The 25,175-nt window shown below is 37.1% G+C and overlaps 1 protein-coding gene across 1 annotated transcript in view; it reads right to left on the bottom strand.

Moving 5' to 3' along the window:
* The window catches only part of LOC127860145 (vacuolar protein sorting-associated protein 16 homolog), a 45,779-nt gene that overhangs the window by 14,159 nt on the left and 6,445 nt on the right, over positions 1-25,175 (bottom strand). Inside the window, exons 4-16 of the mRNA XM_052398011.1 lie at positions 20,432-20,560; positions 19,357-19,498; positions 16,889-17,007; positions 16,627-16,746; positions 15,210-15,262; positions 14,192-14,266; positions 13,468-13,562; positions 11,498-11,574; positions 10,421-10,546; positions 9,752-9,879; positions 8,576-8,720; positions 6,875-7,009; positions 544-652 (exon numbers count right to left, since the gene is read on the bottom strand). Of these exons, the coding sequence (XP_052253971.1) occupies positions 544-652; positions 6,875-7,009; positions 8,576-8,720; positions 9,752-9,879; positions 10,421-10,546; positions 11,498-11,574; positions 13,468-13,562; positions 14,192-14,266; positions 15,210-15,262; positions 16,627-16,746; positions 16,889-17,007; positions 19,357-19,498; positions 20,432-20,560 (1,453 nt within the window). The remainder of the gene's footprint in view (positions 1-543; positions 653-6,874; positions 7,010-8,575; positions 8,721-9,751; positions 9,880-10,420; positions 10,547-11,497; positions 11,575-13,467; positions 13,563-14,191; positions 14,267-15,209; positions 15,263-16,626; positions 16,747-16,888; positions 17,008-19,356; positions 19,499-20,431; positions 20,561-25,175) is intronic.

Here is a 25,175-nt window from a genome sequence, read left to right as displayed (position 1 = left end):
AGATAAACATTCTGACAAAATTTCATACAGATTGGATGAAAACTACGACCTCTACTGTCCATACAAGATTTTTCTATTATTTGACCTAGTTTTTGACCTAGCGACCTAGTTTTTGACCCCAGATGACCCAAATACAATCCCAACCCAGATTTCATCAAGATAAACATTCTGACCAAATTTCATAAAGATTGGATGAAAACTGCGACCTCTATTGTTTACACAAGGTTTTTCTATTATTTGACCTATTATGTGAACTAGTTTTTGACCTAGTGACCTAGTTTTTGACCCCAGATGACCCAAATACAATCCCAACCCAGATTTCATCAAGATAAACATTCTGACCAAATTTCATAAAGATTGGATGAAAACTGTGACCTCTACTGTCTACACAAACAAATTGTTGACGCACGCACACACGCACGCACATACGGACGCCAGACATCACACGGTCACATAAGCTCACCATGTCACTTCGTGACAGGTGAGCTAAAAAGGGGTCAAGATATCTTAACCAATTCTCGAGGGGGAAGAGTTCACACTTACTAAGGTCTGTGTCCCCACTGTCTATGGCCTTGTTGAGAGCGATGTTCTCACGTTTCATCTTCATCAACAGGGGCACCTGCAGTGCAGCTTTGGGTTCATTGTCCAACAGCTGAAACAGCCAATGAACCCAGCAGTCAAAATTAGAATAGCACTAGGAACCAGTCAATGAACCCAGCAGTCAGGAATGAGAAAAGCACTGGGAACACACTGCTTAATGCTTGTGCATTAAGTGCTTTCTGCTTTTATGGTAATTTGCGTTTCTAGGACACTCTTCCTAGTGCAAATCATGTTAAGACAGAAAGTGTCATCCCTGATTAGCCTGTGCAGACTGCACTTCACTCACATGCATTTAGCCCCATTCCTTCAGAGCATGGCTCAAAGGTAGAAGCTGTTTTTGATACTAGTCACATAGATAGAAATGCCAGTCTTTAAGCTATCGCACACATTCAATCTTTAGTCTTTATAGATCCCTAGGGCATGGCAAGTTTTGAAACCAGCCACATGATTTGAACAAACTGTGCACAGGACATCTATCTGATGTTTCATACCAAATATCAAACCTTGGGATATACAGTTTCAAAGATTAAACAAAATATTTACTCTATAGGTCAATATTTGTGCTAATCTATAAATAAAGTGACCCCTTTGGCATGGCATGGCATGGCAGGTTTTGACCTCATGGGCAGGATTAAAAAAAATATAGATTTTACAAATAAACAAACTAGATCATGTTACACTCCAACTTTTAACACTGTTAAAGCAGTTTTCTGTACAACAAGTAATTAGGTTGATAGTGCCTCATCGGCAACATGCAGCACCTGTCCCCCAGGTAAGGAGCAAATACCCAGTATTTCCACACACAAAAAACATAATGTAAGATAAAAACAAAAGGGCCAAGATGGCCATAGTTCGCTCACCTGAGAGGAGTAGGTTCATTCAATCTTAACCTAATGTCAAACATGACCTAGATATTGATCAGACAAACATTCTGGTCAAGTTTCATCATTATTGAACCAAAACTCTGGCGTAGGGAGTGTTTTTGTTTTTGTAAGATTTGAAATGGTGACCTATATTTTGAGTTGACCCCCCAAACATCAAACTTTGCTTACAAGGATTTTGTATAATATAATGAAAATTTGGACAATCTAAGGGCAATAATTATGGCATTAATTATGCGATTTCACTCATCATCAAACTTGACTGAGATCTTTCAGCAACTTTGATAAAGAATGCTTGAGAAATGTGATTGCTAGAGTGTTTACAAACCAAAGGTGGACGGACGGACAGCGGACAAAGACCAATCCTAAAACCTCACCTGAGCAATCGACTAAGTTTCACGTTGATTAGGCAAAATATGTGACTTCTATAGTGTTCGATCACAAGGTTTCTCTCTATATAGTCACATGAGAAAAACTGCCCCACCCCCTGGCAGCCATGTTTATTGACCTATCGAGACCATTTGCAAACTCATCTGACATATATATCAAACAAATCTATTCACCAAGTTTCATGATGATTGGGCCAAAAATTGTGTTTACAAGGTTTCTCTATAGCCATATAAAGAAAACTGCCCCGCCCACTGGCGGCCATGTAATTCAACTGACCGGAACCATTTTCCAACTCAACTCTCGTATCAAGAAAACAAATGTTCTGACCAAATTTCATGAAAATTGGGCAAAAAATGTGACTTCTAAAGTGTTCACATGTTTTCACTCTATACATATAGAGAAAAATGCCCCGCCCACTGGCGGCCATGTTTTTTCACCGATCTGGACCATTGTCGAACTCATCCCACATATCAATAAAACCAATGTTTTGATTAACTTTCATGATGTGTTTACAAGGTTTCTCTATAGCCATATAAGGAAAACTGCCCCGCCCACTGGTGGCCATGTTTTTCAATGGACCGGAACCACTTTTGAACTCAACCAACATATCATTAATGCAGACATATAGACAAAGTTACATGAAGATTGGGCATTAAATGTGACTTCTACAGTGTTTACAAGCTTTTTTTTTTCTTTTGACCTAGTGACCTAGTTTTTGACCCAACATGACCCAGTTTCGAACTCGATCCAGATTTCATTGGGACAAATCTTCTGACCAAGTTTCATGAAGATTGGACAATAAATGTGGCCTCTATAGAGTGTTTACGAACAAATGTGGAAGGACGAACGACGGACAAAGACCAGTCACACAAGCTCACCTAAGCAATTAGGTGGGCAAAAAAACAAGAGCTGTTACCATAGGATGACATATGCCCCCTATAAACGCTTTGATAGAAGTTATAGCATATTTTGAAACCTAAACGCAGATTTCGAAACCTAAACGCGGACCCTAAGTTCAAGGTCAAGGTCACTGGGGTCAAAATTTGTGTGCGTATGGAAAGGCCTTGTCCATATAAACATGCATACCAAATATGAAGGTTATATCTAAAGGGACATAGAAGAAATGAGCATTTTTCGAAACCTAAACGCGGATTTCGAAAATTTAACACGGACCCTAACTTCAAGGTAAAGGTCACAGGGGTTAAAAATCGTGTGCGTATGGAAAGGCCTTGTCCATATACACATGCATACCAAATATGAGAGTTATATCTCAACAGACATAAAAGTTATGAGCATTTTTCAAAACCTAAGCGCAGATTTTGAAACCTAAATGCGGACCCTATTTCAAGGTCAAGATCACAGGGGTAAAAAATTGTGTGTGTATGGAAAGGCCTTGTCCATATACACATGCAAACCAAATATGAAGGTTATATCTCAAGGGACATAGAAGTTATGAGCATTTTTCGAAACCTAAACGCAGATTTAGATGAAAAGATCTTGTCCATATACACATGAATACAAAATATGAAGGTTATATCTCAAGGGACATAGAAGCTATGAGCATTTTTCGAAACCTAAACGCAGATTTAGATGGAAAGGCCTTGTCCATATACACATGCGTACCAAATATGAAGGTTATATCTCAAGGGACATTGAAGTTATGAGCATTTTTCGCAACCTAAAGGCAGATTTTGAAACATTAATGCGGACCCCAAGTTCAAGGTCAAGGTCACAGGGGTTAAATATTGTGTGCGTATGGAAAGGCCTTGTCCATATAAACATGCATACCAAATATGAAGGTTATATCTCAAGGAAAATAGAAGTTATGAGCATTTTTCGAAACTTAAGCGCAGATTTTGAAACCTAAACGTAGACCCCAAGTTCAAGGTCAAGGTCACAGGGGTAAAAAATTGTGTGCGTATGGAAAGGCCTTGTCCATATACACATGCATACCAAATATGAAGGTTATATCTCAAGGGACATAGAAGTTATGAGCTTTTTTCGAAACCTAAACGCAGTTTTTGAAACCTAAACGCACACATTAAGTTCAAGGTCAAGGTCACAGGGCTAATATATGTGTGCGTAAGGAAAGGCCTTGTCCATATAAACATGCATACCAAATATGAAGGTTACATCTCAAGGGACATAGAAGTAATGAGCATTTTTGGAAACCTAAATGCAAAGTGTGACAGAAAGACGGACAGACAGACAGACGGACAGTTCGATCACTATATGCCCACTTTTCTTCCAAAGGGGGCATAAAAACATCCAACCTCGAATAACAATTAACACATAAATGAAACAAAACTACACTGTATTATAATGAAAACATTAATAATCAAAGGGGAGTAACTACTGTATTCTTAAATGCAATATTTAGAAGAGTTGTCTCACATGTTACATGACCTAAATTCATGATTGTTTGCAAGCCTTTTTACTATATAAATATAAGGAAAACTGCCACGTCCCCCTAGCAACCATGTTTTTCAACAGACCGGAACCGTTTTCAAACTTAACTCACGTAACTAGGAAACAAAAGTTCTGAAAAAAATTCATGAAAATTGGGTAAAAAATGTGACTTCTATAGTGTTGACATGTTTTCACTATATACATATAGAGAAAAATGCCCCAGCCATGTTTTTTCACCAATCTGGACCATTTTCGAATTCGTCCGAGAAATCAATAAAACCAATGTTTTAAAGTCTCTATAACGCTCAAAATCTACGAAAATTTCGGTAAGTATTTCGTAAAATAAAGTTAACACCTTAAACATCAGTGTTCCTTATAGCAATAGCCAAATTTTCAACGCTAAATGAGGTATGATTACATAGATTTTTGTAGATACAAAATGCTCGTTTTTATTTATTTGTGGCCACAATTAATTCCCGTGATTATATCTATTCATACGACACACGAACACCATTTTAGTGTTCATGTGTCGTATGAATATATATGCAAAACAATAATAAAAACGAGCATTTGTATCTACAAACATCTATGTTACCAGACCACATCTGGCATGGAAAATTCGGCAATTGCCATAAGGAACACTAATTTTTTACTGGGTAAGTTTATTTTACGAACAATTGTACGACATTTTTGTTGATTTTGAGTAGTAATGTTACTTTAACCAACTTCCATGATGATTGGGCATAAATTGTGACTTCCAGAGTGTTTACAAGGTTTCTCTTTAGCCAAATAAGGACAAGGGACAAAATTGTCACAAAACCAGGTTTTCATTGTGAAAAAAAAATCTGATAAAGGGAGAAAACTCAAACTGAACTTTTGAAATGACCAAAAAAAAATAACCCCCTTTGTAATTTTTTTTTTTTTTTAAATCTATTTTTAGTCGTGGCGACCTTGACATTGGAGATATTGACGTGATTCTTTCGTGGGACACACCGTCCCATGATGGTGAACAAATGTGCCAAATGATTTTAAAATATCACAATGAATGACATAGTTATGGCCAGGACAAGCTCATTTATGGCCATTTTTGACCTTTGAACTCAAAGTGTGACCTTGACCTTGGAGATATCGACGTAATTATTTCGCGCGACACACCGTCCAATGATGGTGAACAAATGTGCCAAATGATTTTAAAATCTGACGATGAACGACATAGTTATGGCTCAGACAAGCTCATTTATGGCCATTTTTGACCTTTGAACTCAAAGTGTGACCTTGACCTTGGAGATATTGACGTAATTATTTCGCGCGACACACCGTCCAATGATGGTGAACAAATGTGCCAAATGATTTTAAAATGTGACAATGAACGACATAGTTATGGCCCGGACAAGCTTATTCCGCCAGCCCGCCAGCCAGCCCGCCAGCCAGCCAGCCCGCCCGCATTCGCCAATCTAATAACCAGTTTTTTCCTTCGGAAAACCTGGTTAAAAACTGCCCCGCCCACTGGCGGCCATGTTTTTCAACGGACTGGAACCACTTTTAAACTCAACCAACATATCATTAAGACAAACATTTTGACATATTAACATGAAGATTGGGCATGAAATGTGACTTCTACAGTGTTTACAAGTTTTTTCTTTTTTTTTGACCTAGTGACCTAGTTTTTGACCCTGCACGACCCAGTTTCATACTCGACTGAGATTTTATTGGGACAAAGCTTCTTACCAAGTTTCATGAAGATCGGACAATAAATGTGGCCTCTAGAGTGTTTACGAACAAATGTTAACGGACGGACAGAAGATGGACAAAGACCGGTCACAAAAGCTCACCTGAGCAATCAGGTGAGCTAAAAAACCTTCATTCGTAGAAGAGAACAATATCCATGTTATTTTACCAGAAAATCGAGTTTTTCCCTAGTTCTGAAGCAAAACTATTAAAAATAAACAATGTCAAATGCTCAATATTCTTTCCTATTTGCAAATATGAAGGTGCAGATACAATGACTGGTCTTTTTTTACAAACACTGAATATGTTTCTATGCCAATGTTTGTGTTCATTCATTTCAATACTTCCATTGACGCCAACAAACATATGAACTGTCCAACAAACATATGAACTGTACACTGAGGAAAGAAGGTTTAATGCATGTGCGTTAAGTGTCATCACAGGTTAGCCTGTGCAGTCTGCACAGGCTAATCAGGGATGACATTTTCCACTTTTATGATATTTTATTTTTAAAGAAAGTCTCTTCTTAGCAAAAAACAGTTAAGGTGGAAAGTGTCGTCCTTGATCGGTCTGTGTGGATGCACAGGCTAATCTAGGACAACACTTGACGCACATGCATTAAACCCCCTTTTCACAGAGCGCAGTTTATATCTTTCCTCAGGGAGAAATAAGATATATAATAAGTGCCTTGTACATGTTAATGCCCTCTTCGAGGTACCCTGATGGCTAGATCATTGTTACCAACATCAGACACATGATCAATGCCAACTCCTAAGAACCATGATTGTGACATTGTTGTAGCGGACATATGAGGTATAATATGAGACATAATAGGTGCCCCATACATGAAAATGTGTCCAACATACCCTGATCGCAAGATCGTTGCGGCCGACCTCGAGTGCCTTATTGGCCACGTCCGAGTATGACACCCCCGGCGTGTCCCCCAGTTTGTCTGCTATTGCCCTGGCTACCTGCTCATCATCCTCCCCCTTTGACTGGACCTGCAAACACAGACTGACCATCAATTGATACTCAATTTGGGCCTAGCTCTGAGAAACGTGGGTCAAAGGCCTGTGCGTAAAGTGTCGTTCCAGATAAGCCTGTGCAGTCTGCACAGGCTAATCAGGGACGACACTTTACGCCCAAACTGCATTTTTGCGAAGACAAAACATTCTTAAAATGAAAAATATCAGAAAGCAGAAAGTGTCCTCCCTGATTACTCTGTTTGGACTGCACAGGCTAATCTGGATCCACACTTTACGCACATGCATTAAACCCTGTTTTCACAGAGAACGGCCCATTTATTTTATGCTTTCCAGTGGTTTATAGAGAAATTGAATCATGTGAATTAATACTGATAATTCACTGTTTCAAACAGTGATAATTACCGGTAACAGTGAAAATCATTGTTTACAGGATCTATTTTTAGATACATTTGGTTCCCCATTGTGGTCCCCAATTTTACCATAAGGTGACTACTCTGCATTGCATGTTTATAATAATATAATTATACAGATAAGCTTTCCTTGAACATACCTGTAATGACATTTCAGGGCACCCAACAGGGAATTAGATTGTCCGGTGTGTCAAAAATACAAAAATAATCATTTGTAAGCATACAATAAAAAGAAAATGTGTTTTTGTGATTTGGTGGAATATTAATTAAAATAATTTAACAAGGGACAAAATTGTCACAAAACCAGGTTTTCATTGTGAAAAAAAAATCTGATAAAGGGAGAAAACTCAAACTGAACTTTTGAAATGACCAAAAAAAATTAACCCCCTTTGTAAGTTTTTTTTTTTTTTTAAATCTATTTTTAGTCGTGGCGACCTTGACATTGGAGATATTGACGTGATTCTTTCGTGGGACACACCGTCCCATGATGGTGAACAAATGTGCCAAATGATTTTAAAATCTCACAATGAATGACATAGTTATGGCCAGGACAAGCTCATTTATGGCCATTTTTGACCTTTGAACTCAAAGTGTGACCTTGACCTTGGAGATATCGACGTAATTATTTCGCGCGACACACCGTCCAATGATGGTGAACAAATGTGCCAAATGATTTTAAAATCTGACGATGAACGACATAGTTATGGCTCGGACAAGCTCATTTATGGCCATTTTTGACCTTTGAACTCAAAGTGTGACCTTGACCTTGGAGATATCGACGTAATTATTTCGCGCGACACACCGTCCAATGATGGTGAACAAATGTGCCAAATGATTTTAAAATCTGACAATGAACGACATAGTTATGGCCCGGACAAGCTTATTCCGCCAGTCCGCCAGCCAGCCAGCCAGCCCGCCCGCATTCGCCAATCTAATAACCAGTTTTTTCCTTCGGAAAACCTGGTTAAAAATACCTATTTTTTAATTTTTTCAAATAAGCCTCGTTTTGAAAAAATGGGCTTGATGCAAGTATGTAAAACATTGCTCCAGAAAAAAAAGGCATTAAAGCGCAAAGCGTTTTCACTGATAAGCCATGCATTAAGCCAATTTTTCCTAGAGCAAGGCTCAAGTATTTTAAATTCCAATATCTTGGTGTCAACCCAAGATTCACCTTATAGCACGCCCAGTGTGCCAGGATCCTGCTAGCCCCCTCAGCCTCGGGTAGTTTCAGGTACTGACATATCCGGATGGCGAGGTAGAAATACTTCCTGTTCACAAGACGGTCTATCAGGGTTGGCATTGTCAGCCTCTCCAGCCTAACTAGGGCTCAGGAAATAATGAACACCGGCAACCAAAAGCAATATTAATGATATGTTAGTCGATGTTGCTTACATTGAGGATCAATGTTAATATGATCAATAATTTTGATTTCCTTAGTTTTAAAAACTGAAAAAATGTATTATAACAATTAAAAAACAAGAAACCGTCGGAGACGGGTGATGCTCCCCAAAGTTTTTTTTTGTCACAATATTGCACTATATATTCAGATAAGAGGAAACGTCTAGTAGTTGGGGGACAAGAATTGCACTATATGTACAGTTAATAGAAAATTTCAAAGGGCCATAACTCTGTGAAAAATCATCCGACCAGAACCGGCTGATAATATGCACATCTCCTCTTGGTAGTGAAGCTTCCCATAAAATTTAATTGAAGTCCGGTCATTAATTGCTGAGAAATAGCCTGGACAAAAATTGTGCACGGACGGACGGACACACACACGGACAGACGAAGGGGCGACTATATGCTCCCCCCAAACATTGGGGGGAGCATAAAAATCACAATACTTTGAATCCAAAAGAGCAGACCATAAATGAGCCTCGCTCTGAGAAAAAAGGGTTTAAACCATGTACGTAAAGTGTAGTTCCAGATTTGCATGTTCAGTTCCCACAGGCTAATAAGGGACAACACATCACAGCGTCTCTTTTTAGAAAAACTTTAATTTAGGTGGAAACTATTGTCCCTGATTAGCCTGTGCAGACTGCACAGGCTTAACTTTTACGGCACTAAATGCACATGCATTAAAACCCCTTTCCACAGAGCGTGGCTCAAATCTGTGTCAATATGCTGGTACTTGCCAACAGACTAATTTCCAACACTTTCATTTTGCATAATGGGTCTCAAGATTTTTAATTACACTGTTACATTTAGTCCATGAGCAAAAACATTTGTTATATCTACCCTCATATTATGCAAAAGGAAAAGACAATGGTTTAATTTTGTAACAACTGAGGCATAAAATGTTAAATGCATAGACATTGTATAACTGTCATCAGTTAGTCAAGGATACTGTGTATATGTGAGTGGTATCCCTATGGGTGGTTGACGGACCTGGTTCAGGACACGTAACATCTGACACATGTTCACAAACGGCTCAGGGTTGTAGTCTGTCAGGAAACACTTGCCAAACGTGGCGGCCTGCGCAAACAATCTTGAGTTATCTGATAATATCTTGAGCAAGATTACAACTAAGATCAAATTTAGTTTGCATTGCTAGGCCTTTAAGTCTAATCCTTTTTCATGGTCATCTCTCGTTACATTAAAATCTCTAAACAAGTAAATATTTCTTAATGATTAATACAGTGTAATGCATAATTTTTAAGGCAGAAAACATACAATTTTGCAAATCTATATTTTTTTATTTTTACCAGGTTTAAACTTTTGTAATACTACATGATAATTGGGAAAACGGGGCTTAATTCATGTGTGTAAAATATTGTAACAGATTAGCCTGAGCAGTCTGCACATGCTAAGTCTGGACAACACTTTCTGCCTATACTAGATTTTGTGAATACTTCTTTTAAACCCGAAATAGCATAACCGCGGAAAGGGCTGTCACTGATTAGCTTATGCAGACTGCTAAGGCTAATCTGGGACAACACTTTACAAACATGCGTTAAGCCCATTTTCCCAGAGTGAAACTAATATTTTGAATATTGTGCCAGAGTAACAATTCTACCTTGAGGAGCCTTCGTTGCTTGGAGGGTTCATACTCATGACCGGCTGCCTGTATGCACTGGGAGACCGCCGTCTCTAGTTGGTCCTTCACAGTGCGAATGTACTCGTCTGCACGCTGACTCTGTTTCTGTACAAAGAAATAGAACACAGTCAATTTGAGCCTCTTTCTGGAAAAACTGGGCTTAATGATTTTGTGTTGTCATCCCAGATTAGCCTGTGCAGTCCACACAGGCTAATCAGGGATGACACTGAGCTTGTATGGAATTTTTTGTTCAAAGTAAGTCTCATTTAAACAAAAGTCCAGTCTATGGGGAAAGTTTTGCCCCAGATTAGGCTGTGCAGAACATACAGGCTAATCTGGTAGGACTCTTAATGAACATGTATTAAGCCCAGGATAGAGACTGAGGTTTGATTTTTTATCCAGACAACTGGAGACGCTTACTGTATTTTTTCCCATTTCTTAAGTTTTTGTTAAAACCAGCTAAATACTGTTTTTGCATTATGTAAGTGAATAGTGATCAAATCCCGAGAGGGTCCCATGGTGCACAATTAAATATTGATCTTTTATCCTTGAAATAGGGTTTAGGAACACAGCTCAGGCAATTCTTCATAATTTGAGCCACGCTAAAATCTTAAATCTAGACCAACCTAGTCAGGCGCTTCAAAATCCTCTAAAAAATTTAGTAAATTAATTCAAGGTTTCGTAGTCTCTTATACCGAAAAGCATATGTCATAAGACCCATTTTTGCATGACACAGCTCATATGAGGATTGTTCTAGGTAAACTGAGCTTAAAGCATGTGTTTAAAGTGCCTTCCCAGATTTACCTGTTAAGTTTGCACAGGTTAATCAGGAACAACATTTTATGCTTTTATGGATTTTTTTGTTTAAAGTAGGTCTCTTCTTAGCAACAATTTACTTAGAGTGTCAAGTGTTGTCCTTAAATAGCTTGTGGAGATTGTGCAGGCTAATCAGGGATCATACTTTATCCACATGCATTATGCCTGGTGTCCCCAGAATGAAGCTCCTATAATGACAATCAGAAGTGGAGTATCTTGAAGTATATTTTAATAACTTACATCAAACTCTCTTGAAGCCTCAAAAAGCATGGCTCCTGGCTCCATTGATGCAATCTTAAAAATCTGCTCTGTCACCTCTGCAAAAATAAACACCAACCCAAAAAATCAGACAACCCATGTTTGTGGATTTAAATACTGTGATATAAACAACTATACACAATTGGCATTTATTTAACTATACAAAAACAATACATTGTATTGTTCAAATAATAAATTGTATTCTTCAAAAAGCATACAAAAAGAAATCCTGGTACAAAGAGCAGCAGAAATTGTTTGTTACATTATAATAGAATTAAAATAGATATACATTGTTTTGGGCCAAAAATCTACCTTTCAATATATGGCTATTTAACCACTAAAGCAAAGGCCTATTGGTTGATTTTTTTTAAATAAAACAATATTAATGAAATAAATAGAGTAAGGCATAAAATATGTTTGTTCAAGTTCACTCAACTTTCCCCTCCCCCATTTTATTTATTTTTGAATAAATATTAGGGTTTTTGCTTTGATACTGTTTACATGGAACTTACACCTTAAATGGCACTTTGTACATGCATTACATGACTGTTAACCCATCTTGTGAAAAAAATTGCATTACAATGGCACTTTATATAGGCATTTTTCGGTAAATTGTTTATTCTTTATGTTGCAATTTGTCTACGCATTACCTTGCACTTATTTTGCCATTTACACATGAATTATGTGGCGCTTTGTTTATGTATTACTTGGCCACTTCCTATATGCTGACATGGCACTTTTTATACGCCTTACCTGGCACTTTGTATAGGCATTGCCTGGCACTTAGTATATGCCTTGGATTGCACTTTGTTATTGTCTTATGTGACACTTTGTATACATATAACAGTGGCACTTTGTATATGCCTAACATGGCACTTAGCATATGCCTAACATGGCACTTTGTATACATACTATGTATAACAATGACTATTTGTATAAGCCTTTAAATGGCACTTTGCATATACATTATATGGCACTCTGAATATGCCTTACCTGGCACTTTTTATATACATTACATGGCAGATAAATAGTGCCTGAGGTTTTTAAACGCACTACAGGGCACTTTATACACACCTTATGTGTAACTTTGTATATGCCTCACTTGGCACATTATGCATGCCTCATGTGGCATTTTGTACATGCTTTTATTTTTTTAGTTACATTTTTGTTGCAGTTTGTTTACAACTACATGGCACTTTGTATACTAATAATGTGGCACTTTGTATATTTATTACATGGCTCTTTGTATATGCCTTACATGGCACTTGGTATAAGCCTTAGGTGGCACTTTGTTTACCCCTTACATGGCACTTTGTATATGCCTTACGTGGCACTTGGTATACGCCTTACGTAGCACTTTGTTTACCTCTTATGTATCACTTTGTATATGCCTTACTTGACACTTTGTACACGCCTTACATGGCACTTTGTATACACCTTATGTGGCACTTTGTATATGGCTTACATGACACTTTGTATATGCCTTATGTGGCACTTTGTAAATGCCTTACATGACACTTTGTATATACCTTACGTGGCACTTTGTATAGATATGCCTTACATGGCACTTTGTATACCCATTACACAGCACATTGTAAGTGACTTTTGTGACATTTTGCATATGCCTCACATGGCACTTTGTATATGCCTTAAATGGCACTTTGTATATGACTTACATGGCACTTTGTATACACCTTACATTGCACTTTGTATATGGCTTACGTGGCACTTTGTATATGGCTTACGGGGCACTTTGTATATGTCTTACTTGGCACTTTGCATATGCCTTACATAGCACTTTGTATACGCCTTACAAGGCACTTTGTATATGCCTTACATTCCACTTTGTATACGCCTTACATGGCACTTTGTATATGGCTTATGTGGTACTTTGTATACCCCTTACGTGGTACTATGTATACCCCTTATGTGGTACTTTCTATATGCCTTACGTGGTACTTTGCGAAGAAACTCCACACTGTCCCGTCCCACAATCCGAACTCCATCTTCTTCCTCCACCAGATGTACGGCAGCATCGTTGTTAAAACTAACAGCAGGTTAAGGTAAGCAATGTAATGCATCCTAGGAATATTCATATTTGGGTGCAAATGATTGAAAAAATACATTAAAGCTTAATTAAATTAAAAAAATCATGAACTTTAATACATAATAAATAAATATATCCAAAGTAACATAATAATGGTCAGCTTGCTCAGGTGGTTGAGCCCTGAACTACTATTAATGGCAGCCTGTTAGCTGAGTTGGTAAAGCGCTGAACTACAATTAACTATCAAAATAATAATTGCATAAAAAACTCTTAAGTTCTCTACACAAACAGAAACTGCCACCATCGCTGACAACAAAACTTCTCTGTGATACAATGACTAAATGCATTCAAAGAGAAGAGAGTGCTGACACTTGGCATAAAGCATGTGCATAACGTGTCGTCCCAGACTAGCCTGTGCAGTCTGCACAGGATAATCAGAGACAAAATGTTCCCCTTTTGTTGAATTATTCAATTATAGATAGTCTCTTCTCAACAAAAATCCAGTTCAGCTGCAAAAGTATTGTCCCTGATTAGCCTATGCAAACTGCAAAGGCTCTTCTGGGACGACACTTTGCACACATGCATTCAGCCCAGTTTTCCCAGACGAGGCTGAATATTGCAAAGGATACTAGAAGTACTGTTGATCACGGCCAATGACCAGCATCAGCTTGTCCCACAGGGCCACCACTGCACCAGAGCCACACCTGCAATATGAACACATTGATCAACTCTTTCCCACCCTGAAGCAAAGTGAAAATGGCTATAAGCAACCAGAATAAAACCAGAACAGCCTGAGGATAACACACAGTTTGTTTAGGTTTTATGCTGTGTGATGCTCATCAGTATCTAAGGGTTGGAAATTCAGCCTTTAAAAATTTTTTTAAGAAAGGTCATCCATTAAATTTAAATTTATAATGTTGTACAAATGTGTCACAATGTGTATCTCAGCCGTAAAGGGTTAGGTCTCCCTGCTAAAAAGGCAGTCATGCCTGAATTTGTCTTATGCCATATGCCACCAGCTTAGCTCCAGAAAGCCTGCGTATTTGCCCTGTCCTCTATAAAGTCACACAAGGTTTCGTTGTCTCATCAACGGACAAGGAAGCTAAGGACCAGACTGCCTGAATACAGAGGCTGGTCTGAAGCTACGCTTGCCGTATATGGCATAAGACCAATGTTTGCATTCAATGATGAAATATCATAAATGCCATGGATTGATGGTTAATTGAAAATTGAAGCATACCTCGAAATATTCCCAGATCTAGATTCTAACCGACCAGAACTAGTCTACATGTTTTGAAAATGGTTAAATTAGGCACGTAATTTACCAGCACAAATCTCAAAGTTTATGACAGCAATTAAATTAAATCAGATCTGCATCAGATCAGAGTAATTGCCTACAGATTTAGGTTTCTGGAAAATAAGTTGAGTGAGGTATAATTATACATAACATGACAGGAAATACTGACACAATAAAAAGCTTAATCTAAAAATCTTTTTTATTTTTTTTATAAAACTTTCCCCACGCAAAATGCTCTTTTCCTAAAGTCAAGCACCCAGTCTCTCTGACCTTCTATATTAAACACTTTATCTTTTACATAACTTCAAAACTGATTCAAATTCTATTATGCAATTATCCTGTTAACTCACCATACAAGTTGTGTTGGTTTCTTAGATGTTTTCGGTTTAAAATCACATTTTTTCTGAAAAGAAAATGTAACAATAATAAATGCTCGTATAAAGCCAGCAAAACTGTATCAAAAATTAAAAGGCATTTTCAAGCATGATTTTTTTCTATGGATTGTGCCATGTCATAGGTTCAGAATATACTAAACTAAAATCTAATACAAGTTGAGGTGAAGAAAATTATAAAAATGAATAATTATATTTTGTGTAATTCTTTTAAAACTAAATTATGACCTTAATACTTAGTGCCCATGTTTACAATTGGACTATAATTTTTGCTCTAGTTTCTCTTTCTGTTTTCATATTTGATAATTTATATGTTATCATTAATTATTTTAAAATAAGCATTGTTTATAAGATGAGAAATAATGATTCTGGACATTTGATGTGTATAAAATAAACTAATCAAAAAGATATAATAAAAAAAACAATATAGACTTTTTATAAAACCACAAGGGAATTGTTTATAAGATAATAAACAACAATTGTGGACTTTTTATGCTTGTGAATTAAACCACAAGGAAATGGTTTATAAGACAATAAACAACAGTTGTTGACTGTTTATGCTTATGAATTTAACCACGTGACAAGGGAATGGTTTATAAGGTCATAAACAACTATTGCAGACTTTTTATATGCGTGAATTAAAACACACAGTAATTGTTTATAATTTACAAAAATTCTGATTTTGCGAAGTGTATGAATTGAAGTATGAGGGCACAAGCTTTGGGGTTAAATAACCAAACATCAGAAAATTAGAGAGATGTTAATTGGCTGACCAACTTGATAACTACACAAATTATTTCCATTATAATGAAGCAGGATTCTGTTTAAGGAGAACCTATACTGGCTTGCTATGTGAGCTAGCTTTTATAGGGACGCAGTAGTGTCTGCCTGATTTGGAGCTGGGTGGTCCCGGGTTCAATCCCCAATGTGATTGGGATTTTTCTGGCTGGGCTACAATAACATGACCAGATCAACATTATTGAAACAGAAATAAGAACAATATTTCATTAAGCTGTGCTAGGATTCGGGACTTCTTTTTGCAATACTGATTGTATTCTTTGTCTGCATGAAGATTAGGTAGTATCATGTTAGCTTTATACACAGTACACACTAAATGCATGTGCTTAAAGTGTCTTCCAAGATTAGTCTGTGCAAACAACACAGGCTAATCAGGGACGACACATTTTGTGTAAACTTGATTTTCATTAATAGAAACCTCTTTTAAACGAAAAATTCCATTAAAGCGGAAAGTGTCCTCTCTGATTGTGTATGCACAGGCAAATCCAGGACGACACTTTACGCACATGCATTATACCCCGTTTTCCTGGAGCTCAGCTCATGCATGCTTTAAGTCAGATTTCCCTCAGATGTATACCTTGAAATCAGCCGTGCCTATCCATATGACCTGTTTCTCAGAGAACAGAGCTATATAGCGGTTGTTGATGGAGATGGCGATGTCTACAATAGCCTCTTCAGTCTGGGATAGGTCAATATCCTGTAAGTGAAAATAACATATTATGGAGGGATTTTTATCAATGTTTTGGTTATATTTCTATACACAAGCAAGGAAAGCAGTACTTGTTTTACCAAGAAAGAAGAGCCGCGCTTGTTCATGAGACAGACATGTTGAGCCTAACCTGTTTCTGATACTGGCCACCATGGTCCACAAGGTAAAGCTCATTCTTCTTGGCAACGAGCGCCTGTGACTGGCCGTCCATGGTGATGATGTCCCAGGCAGTGGGTGCGGAGTCAGCACCTGAAACCCACGCTCACTTGGTATTTTCATGACCTTTCAGTAATTATTAATCCTTTCCATCTCTGAGGCATAAACCTTTTCCCGCACAGAAGGAAAGTGTAAATGGCATTATGTAACCAGCATAAAAAACAGAACTACCTGCTAGTAAATAAAAGCCCATTCAGGGTTTTTTGCTGCTTGCTGCTCATCAGTAACTAAGGGTTTGAAATGAAGCCTTTAAAACTTAAAACTAGTAAGAAAGGGTTATAATTAAAATGGATTTTCTAAGGGAATGGGTTAAGTTTAAGTAAATAAAAACAAGAAATGTGTCAATTGTACACTGATGCCTAATCTAAAGACAAAGTACACATAAATGAGGCAATCATTCTGTGAATTTATCATAACTTGAGGACCAAAGGCCCTAGGCGCTCACCTGACACCTGACAGGAGCTGTTTTCAGCTGGTGCTATTCACAAGGTTTAAAAACAAGAGGGCCAAGATGGCCCTAGTTAGCTCACTTTTTTTTACAAGGTCTTGTTCACTGCTTAATGGTAGTTGAAAATTCAGTACTCTAGAGCATATTAGATTGGTTCTCTTCTGTTTACTTTTGCCGTGTGAGCATATGATTTATTCTGATTAAGTACTGGCCATTTGCATGGGTTTTTTGCAATGAAAATATTTGCAAGTAATGCTTATTCACCATGTGTTTACAAGGTTTTTGTAAAATTTGGACCTAGAAATGTGGCCTCTAGAGTGTTTACAAGGTTTTTCTATAGCCAAATAAGGAATACTGCCCGGCCCACTGGCGGCCATGTTTTTCATCAGACCGGAAACACTTTTGAACTCAACCATCATATCATCAAGACAAACATTTTGACAAAGTTACATGAAGATTGGGCATACTATGTGACTTATACAGTTTTAACAAGGTTTTTTATTTTTTTGACCTGGCCTAGTGACCTAGTTTTTGACCCAGTTTCGAACTCGATCAAGGTATCATTGGGATTAATCTTCTGTCCAAGGCAATGAAGATCGGACAAGAAATGTGGCCTTTAGAGTGTTTACAAGATTTCTCTATAGCCAAATACGGAAAACTGCCCCACCCACTGGCAGCCATGTTTTTCAACGGACGGGAACAACTTTTGAACTCAACCAACAAATCATTAAGACAAACATTTTGACAAAGTTACATGAAGATTGGGCATGAAATGTGACTTCTACAGTGTTTACAAGGTTTTTCTTTTTTTTTACCTAGTGACCTAGTTTTTGACCCAGCATGATCCAGTTTTGAACTCGATCGAGGTATCATTGGGACAAATCTCCTTACCAAGTTTCATGAAGATCGGACAAGAAATATGGTCTCTAGAGTGTTTACAAACCAAAATGTGGACGATGGAAGGACAGACGACGGACAAAGACCGATCACAAAAGCTCACCTAAGCAATCAGGTGAGCTAAAAAGATTTACAAGGAAAATTGACTCCAACACCTGGCTGTAACATTTTTTTTTAAACAACAACATTTATTTTATACTCAGTTCAGAAACATAAATTGTTTCATGTTCTAAGCAAGTTTCACAAAGAGTGGGTAAAAAATGGGACGTATTGAGTTTTCAGAAGGGAAACTTCTCAGCCTCACGGTATAGCCATGTTTCTCAATGGACAAGAACCATATCTCTCTCATCTGAGAAATCATCACAACAAATATTCAGAGCAAAATACTTGAACATTTTACAAACAAACGTCACTTCTAGAGCGTTAACAAGCTTCTCTTATAATTTAACTAGTGAATTAGCTTAGGACGCCACATGATCCAGTTTCCATCTCATTTAGAACATAATTGGGACAAGTCTTGTGACCAAGTTTCAAGATGATTGGGATATCTATGTGACCTCAAGAGTGTTCTAAAAAAAAAAATTCAACCTAGTGAAGTACTTTTTCAAACCTTGGACACAGTTTCAGACTCGATTAAGATATCGTTGGTACAAACATTATGACCAAGTTTCATTAAGATTGGGCTAAAAATGCAACCTCTTGTGTTCACAGGCTTTATCTTAAATTTGACCATGTGACCTAGGTTTCAACCCCATGTGACAAGGTATGGTCCACAACCAGGATACCAATTCATGCAATATTAAGCTGCAAATTTGTCAGAACAAAACAATATTCCCAATACTATGATTTTCTTTTAAAGACTGTAACTTTTCATCCCAAATACTAACACACCAAGGGATTCCGAATACGGTAACAGATTGCCCATTTATCCCAAAATTTCATAATTAAAATATTCTAAAAAATTGCTATACAAAGGCAATTACAAAACAGATAGTCATTATTTTTATATTTCAGAGCAAAAACTACTAAACCCCAACCTGGGATCTCTAGTTTACGTATCCGGAGATCATCAATGCTGTTGACAATGAAGATACGATATGAGGTGGTGAGGACGGCAATCCCTGTGCCCTTGTAGCTGCTAAATATCCTCACATCATGCACCTTGGTCTCCTTCGTTTCCTGGTTAAAAAAAATCTTATGTTACCCCTTTCCCACTCAGAAGCCAAGTGAAAATAGCTATATGTAAGCATCATAAAACCAGAACAGCCTGCATGTAACTCACAGTCTGTTGGGTTTTATGCTATTTGCTGCTCATTAGTATCTAAGGGTTGGAAATGAAGGCTGTACAACTTTTATCTTGTAAGAAAGGTCTTAAATTAAATTTGATTTTCTAAGGGACCATAAACACGTCAAAGTGCCTATCTGCGAGGTTAAAGGGATAAAAGGTACAGTTTCATAGTTTTGGCTTCGAAATACTATTCTTTTAAATGATCATTTTATCTTTACTATACAGTGTGTTTTTGCTTAATATATTTATTGTCTGGAAATCACCTTGCAAGTAAACTTGTGACAAATTTAATATTTGATTTAAAAAAAGTAATAAATACATGGTAGACACAATATAGTAATTTGAACAAAATATGCAATTTTATAACCCCAACAATTAATATTTGTAACTTGAAACAATTAACAGTTCACCCTTTACCACTTAGATATGTATTCTAAGGCATTTGTAGTCCCTTTGAAAGTTTTATTGAATTGAAGACCTTTCTTACTAGATTCAAGATTTTAAGCTTACATTTCCATCCCTTTGATACTAATGAGCAGCAATCAGTATAAAACCTCATCAGACTGCGAGTTACTTACAAGCTGTTCTGGTTTTATGCTGTTTGCACATAGCCAATTTTACTTTGCTTCTGAGTGGGAAAGGGTTAATTAATAAATGTGTTGTAATTTGGTGATCTATCTAATTTATCATAAAACAGGGACAGTATGCTCTTTCTTTTATCACAAATTTCATGGATTGTGAAATACTCATTTACATGGCCGGTTACTGAGTCAGTTATTACTATTAAACAGCCTTTATTGCTAGTAAAAAGTCAATGCCTGCACCTGTCCCATGGAAAACTGTCTGAGGAAGTTCAGTGAGAGATCGTAGACCAGGACAGTCCCATCATCCTGCACACACAGCAACTCCTCCGTGTACGACCAGCCCAACTTCTTGATCTTCCCACTGTTCCACTGAAACAAAAAACACAATTACATAACTGTCAATCTTAGTTATTAACTCCCTAATATTCAGTACTCAGTAAGGGTTTTTGGTCGAATATGGAATTTGTCCCCATTCTAATGTAAAAAAAGTATACATTTTCCCAATGACTTCCCCTATGGAAGGTTTATCTCTTTTTTTAATAAACTGGACGATTTACGTCATTTCCCTAACTAGCTCTATAATTTGAATCTTAGAGTATACAAAATTAAAAACAGATTTATTCTTAATTTGGAAGTATTGGTAAGCAAAAAACCAACACAACACCAACTTTAGTCAAAACAATATGATTTTTCAAAATCCAAAGGTTCCAGGCCTCATTCATAACATGATGAAAACCCACTGGTATTATCCAAACATAATACTTGGATGTCGTATATTAAGCAGTTTAATTATTTTATATACAGGTAAACAAGCATGTCTTTAATATGTGAAATATTCCTATGATTAGTCATTTAAGTTTTTATTTTAATGAAGGGATATTTCACCTTCCAAAAAAAAAAATCTGCACAAGAAATTTTACCAGTAAATACTTATCAACGAAGGATTAAGGAGACCATTATGGGCTTCTATTCCAGTTGTATATCCAAGCACATTATTGCATAATCTCATGTACCACAACAAGCTTGACAACAAGCCTCAGACAAACAGCTTTGAAAAGAAAGCCTTGGTGAAAAAACTCTCAAACAAATAACTTAAACAAACAGCCTTCAACAAACAGCCTCAGTAAAACAGAATTTGACATGCAGCCTTCAACAAACAGCCTAATACAAACAGCCTTGTACAAACAACCTTGCACAAATTGTTTCAGTCACACAGCCTTGGTCAAACAGCCTTAAACAAACAGCCTTAGTAAAAAAAATTGGACACACAGCTTTAATCAAACAGCCTTGTACAAAAAAACTTGACAAACAGTCCTAAACATACAGCCTTGTAAAAAAATATTGACAAACAGCCTAGAACAAACAGTATTGGACAAACATCCTTGAAAAAGAGCCTTGGACAAAGAGCCTTAGACAAACAGCATTGGACAAACAGAATTAAACAAAAAGCCTTGGACAAACAGCATTGGGCAAACAGCCTTGGACAAGCAGCCTTGAACAAACAGCCATGGACAAACAGCTTTGGACAAACATCCTTGAACAAACAGCATTGGACAAAAAGCCTTAGACAAACAGCATTGGACAAAAAGCATTGCACAAACAGCATTGGACAAAAAGCCTTGGGAAAAAACATTGGAAGAACAGCCTTGGACAAACAGCATTGGACAAACAGCCTTGGATAAACATGATTTGACAAACTGCATTGGACAAACAGCTTTTTTATAAATGCCTTAGATAAACAGCCTTGGACAAACAGCCTTATACAAACAGCCCTGGACGAACAGCCTTGGACAAACAGCCTTAGAAAACAAATTGAAAACAAAAAGCCTGCAATAAATTGCCTTTGACAATTACACAAATCACCTTAAACAAATCGCTTTCGACAAATAGTCTCAGACAAATAGCCTGAAATAAACAACCTTAGTCAAACAGCCTAAGTACAAACAGATTTGGAAAAATGTATTGGAAAACAGTCTTGGACAAACAGATTTGGAAAACAACCTAAGACAAAAAGACTTACACAATTACAGAAATCGCCTTAAACAAATTGCCTTCAACAAATAGACTTGGACAAATACATTTGTAGCATAAAACAAAAAACCTTAGCTAAACAGCCTTGAACAAATATCCTTGGACAACAGCATTGGACAAACAACATAAGAGAACCAGTGGAAAAAAACTTGGACAAATTGCCATACATAAATAGGTTCAGACAAATAACTTTATTTAAAAAAAAACTTGATTACATTATCTTATTGAACAAGCCTTTGACAAAAAAAATTAGACTAACAGCCTCAGACATATATCCTGTTTTGATTCATAGCTATAACCTAAAATCATCTTAGCACATATTTAAATCAACAAGCAAATTCGTTGAATTGATATCCCCTGCCAATATGCTTCTGGACACATAAGTGTTATATTTGACACTCAAAAAAAGCATTTTTTTCAAAATATAAAGGGCCATAACTCTGTTATTAACAGATGATGTACAATGCCATTTGGCATGCTTCATCCTCTTATTCATATATATATATACTCTTACCAAGTTTCAATAAAATCCGCCAAAGCACTTCCAAGATATAGCTCCGGACGGACGGAAAGACGGACGGACAACGCCAAAACAATATCACTCCGCCGATGGCGGGGATAAAAAAAATATTAGTAGGGAGGCCAAGCTATAAATTAAGGACTTGATTTACTGGTACCAATATAATGTTTCTTTTTCAGTGGTAAAAAACCCCATATGGTTTTGAATGTTTCTTTACATTTAACCTGAAAAACAATATTGAAGAATACAGAAATGCATAGCAATCGCTGTTCATCAAAAATAACAATATCTTCATTTACATAAACCTTTTTAAAAGTAGCATTATATTTGTTTAAATTTTTATTACATTCTTATAAAATATACTCACTAAGCAAAAACAAGAGCACCGCCTTGCGGGTGCAGACCGCTCATCTATTTTATCTTATTAAAGGTGTAGGGACCTATCTCAATTTCAATCACAAAGGAGGGAGGGGTGGAGTGGAGAGGGGTGTATAGTGTGGGGGTGTGGTCATTTATTACATTATCTTCCAAAAATGCAAACAAACATTTTTGGGGGGGTTGGGGGATTCTTGGGATGGATGGTTGGAAGGTATTTCAAAAATAAAAATAAATATTTGTGTTTTTAACCATGTTTGAAAAAAACAAAAGATGTGTTTGTCAGAAACACAATGCCCCCTATTGCGCCGCTTTGAATTAAAAAAAATAAAAAATTACCTTGACCTTGAAGGATGACATTGACATTGAACTTCCACCACTCAAAATGTGCAGCTTCATGATAAAGCCGCTTTGAAATTATTTTTTTTTTACCTTTGACCTTGAAGGATGACCTTGACCTTGAAGAATGACCTTGACCTTGAACTTCCACCACTCAAAATGTGCAGCTTCATGATAACGCCCCTTTGAAATTATTTATTTTTTGAACTTTGACCTTGAAGGATGACCTTGACCTTGAAGGATGACCTTGACCTTGAACTTCCACCACTCAAAATGTGCAGCTTCATGATAACGCCGCTTTGATATTATTTATTTTTATACCTTTGACCTTGAAGGATGACCTTGACCTTGAACTTCCACCACTCAAAATGTGCAGCTTTATGAGAAGGCTGCTTTGAAAGAAAAAAAATTGACCTTTGACCTTGAAGGATGTCCTTGACCTTAAAGGATGACCTTGACCTTAAACTTCCACCACTCAAAATGTGCAGCTTCATGATAACGCCGCTTTAAAATTAGTATTTTTTTGACCTTTGACCTTAAAGGATGACCTTGACCTTGAAGAACGACCTTGACCTTGAACTTCCACCACTCAAAATGTGCAGCTTCATGAGCACACCGCTTTGAATTTAAAAAAAATTGACCTTTGACCTTGAAGGATGACCTTGACCTTGAAGGATGACCTTGACCTTGAACTTCCACCACTCAAAATGTGCAGCTTCATGAGAATGCCGCTTTGAATAATAAAAAAAATTACCTTGAAGGATGACCTTGACCTTCAACTTCCACCACTCAAAATGTGCAGCTTCATGATACACCGCTTTGATTTTTTTTAAATTTTGTTTGACATTTGACATTGAAGGATGACCTTGACCTTGAAGGATGACCTTGACCTTGAACCTACACCACTCAAAAAATGTGCAGATTCATGATAACGCTGCTTTGAATTATTTTTTTGACCTTTGACCTTGAAGGATGACCTTGACCTTGAAGAATGACCTTGACCTTGAACTTCCACCACTCAAAATGTGCAGCTTCATGATAATGCCGCTTCGAAATTTTTTATTTGTTTTTTGACCTTTGACCTTGAAGGATGACCTTGACCTTGAAGGATGACCTTGAACTTCCACCACTCAAAATGTGCAGCTTCATGAGAACGCCGCTTTGAATTATTTTTTTTATCCTTGAAGGATGACCTTGATCTTGAACTTCCACCATTCAAAATGTGCAGCTTCATGAGATACACATGCATGCCAAATATCAAGTTGCTATCTTCAATATTAAAAAAGTTATGGCCAATGTTAAAGTTTTCGAACGGACAGACGCCATATATTTGACATTTGACCTTGAAGGATGACCTTCACCTTCACCTTTCACCACTCAAAATGTTCAGCTCCAAGAGATACACATGCGTGCCAAATATCAAGTTGCTATCTTCAATGTTGAACAATTTATGGCCAATATTAAAGTTTTCGATCGGACAGACGCCATAAATTTGACATTTGACCTTGAAGGTTGACCTTCACCTTCACCTTTCACCACTCAAAATGTTCAGATCCAAGAGATACACATGCGTGCCAAATATCAAGTTGCTATCTTCAATACTGAAAAAGTTATGGCCAATGTTAAAGTTTTCGATCAGACAGACACCATAAATTTGACATTTGACCTTGAAAGATGACCTTGACCTTTCACCACTCAAAATGTGCAGCTCCATGAGAT

Source organism: Dreissena polymorpha, chromosome 15, assembly GCF_020536995.1.
Source record: "Dreissena polymorpha isolate Duluth1 chromosome 15, UMN_Dpol_1.0, whole genome shotgun sequence".
Taxonomy (NCBI): Eukaryota; Metazoa; Mollusca; class Bivalvia; order Myida; family Dreissenidae; genus Dreissena; species Dreissena polymorpha.
This window is presented reverse-complemented; position numbering and strand designations above follow the sequence as displayed.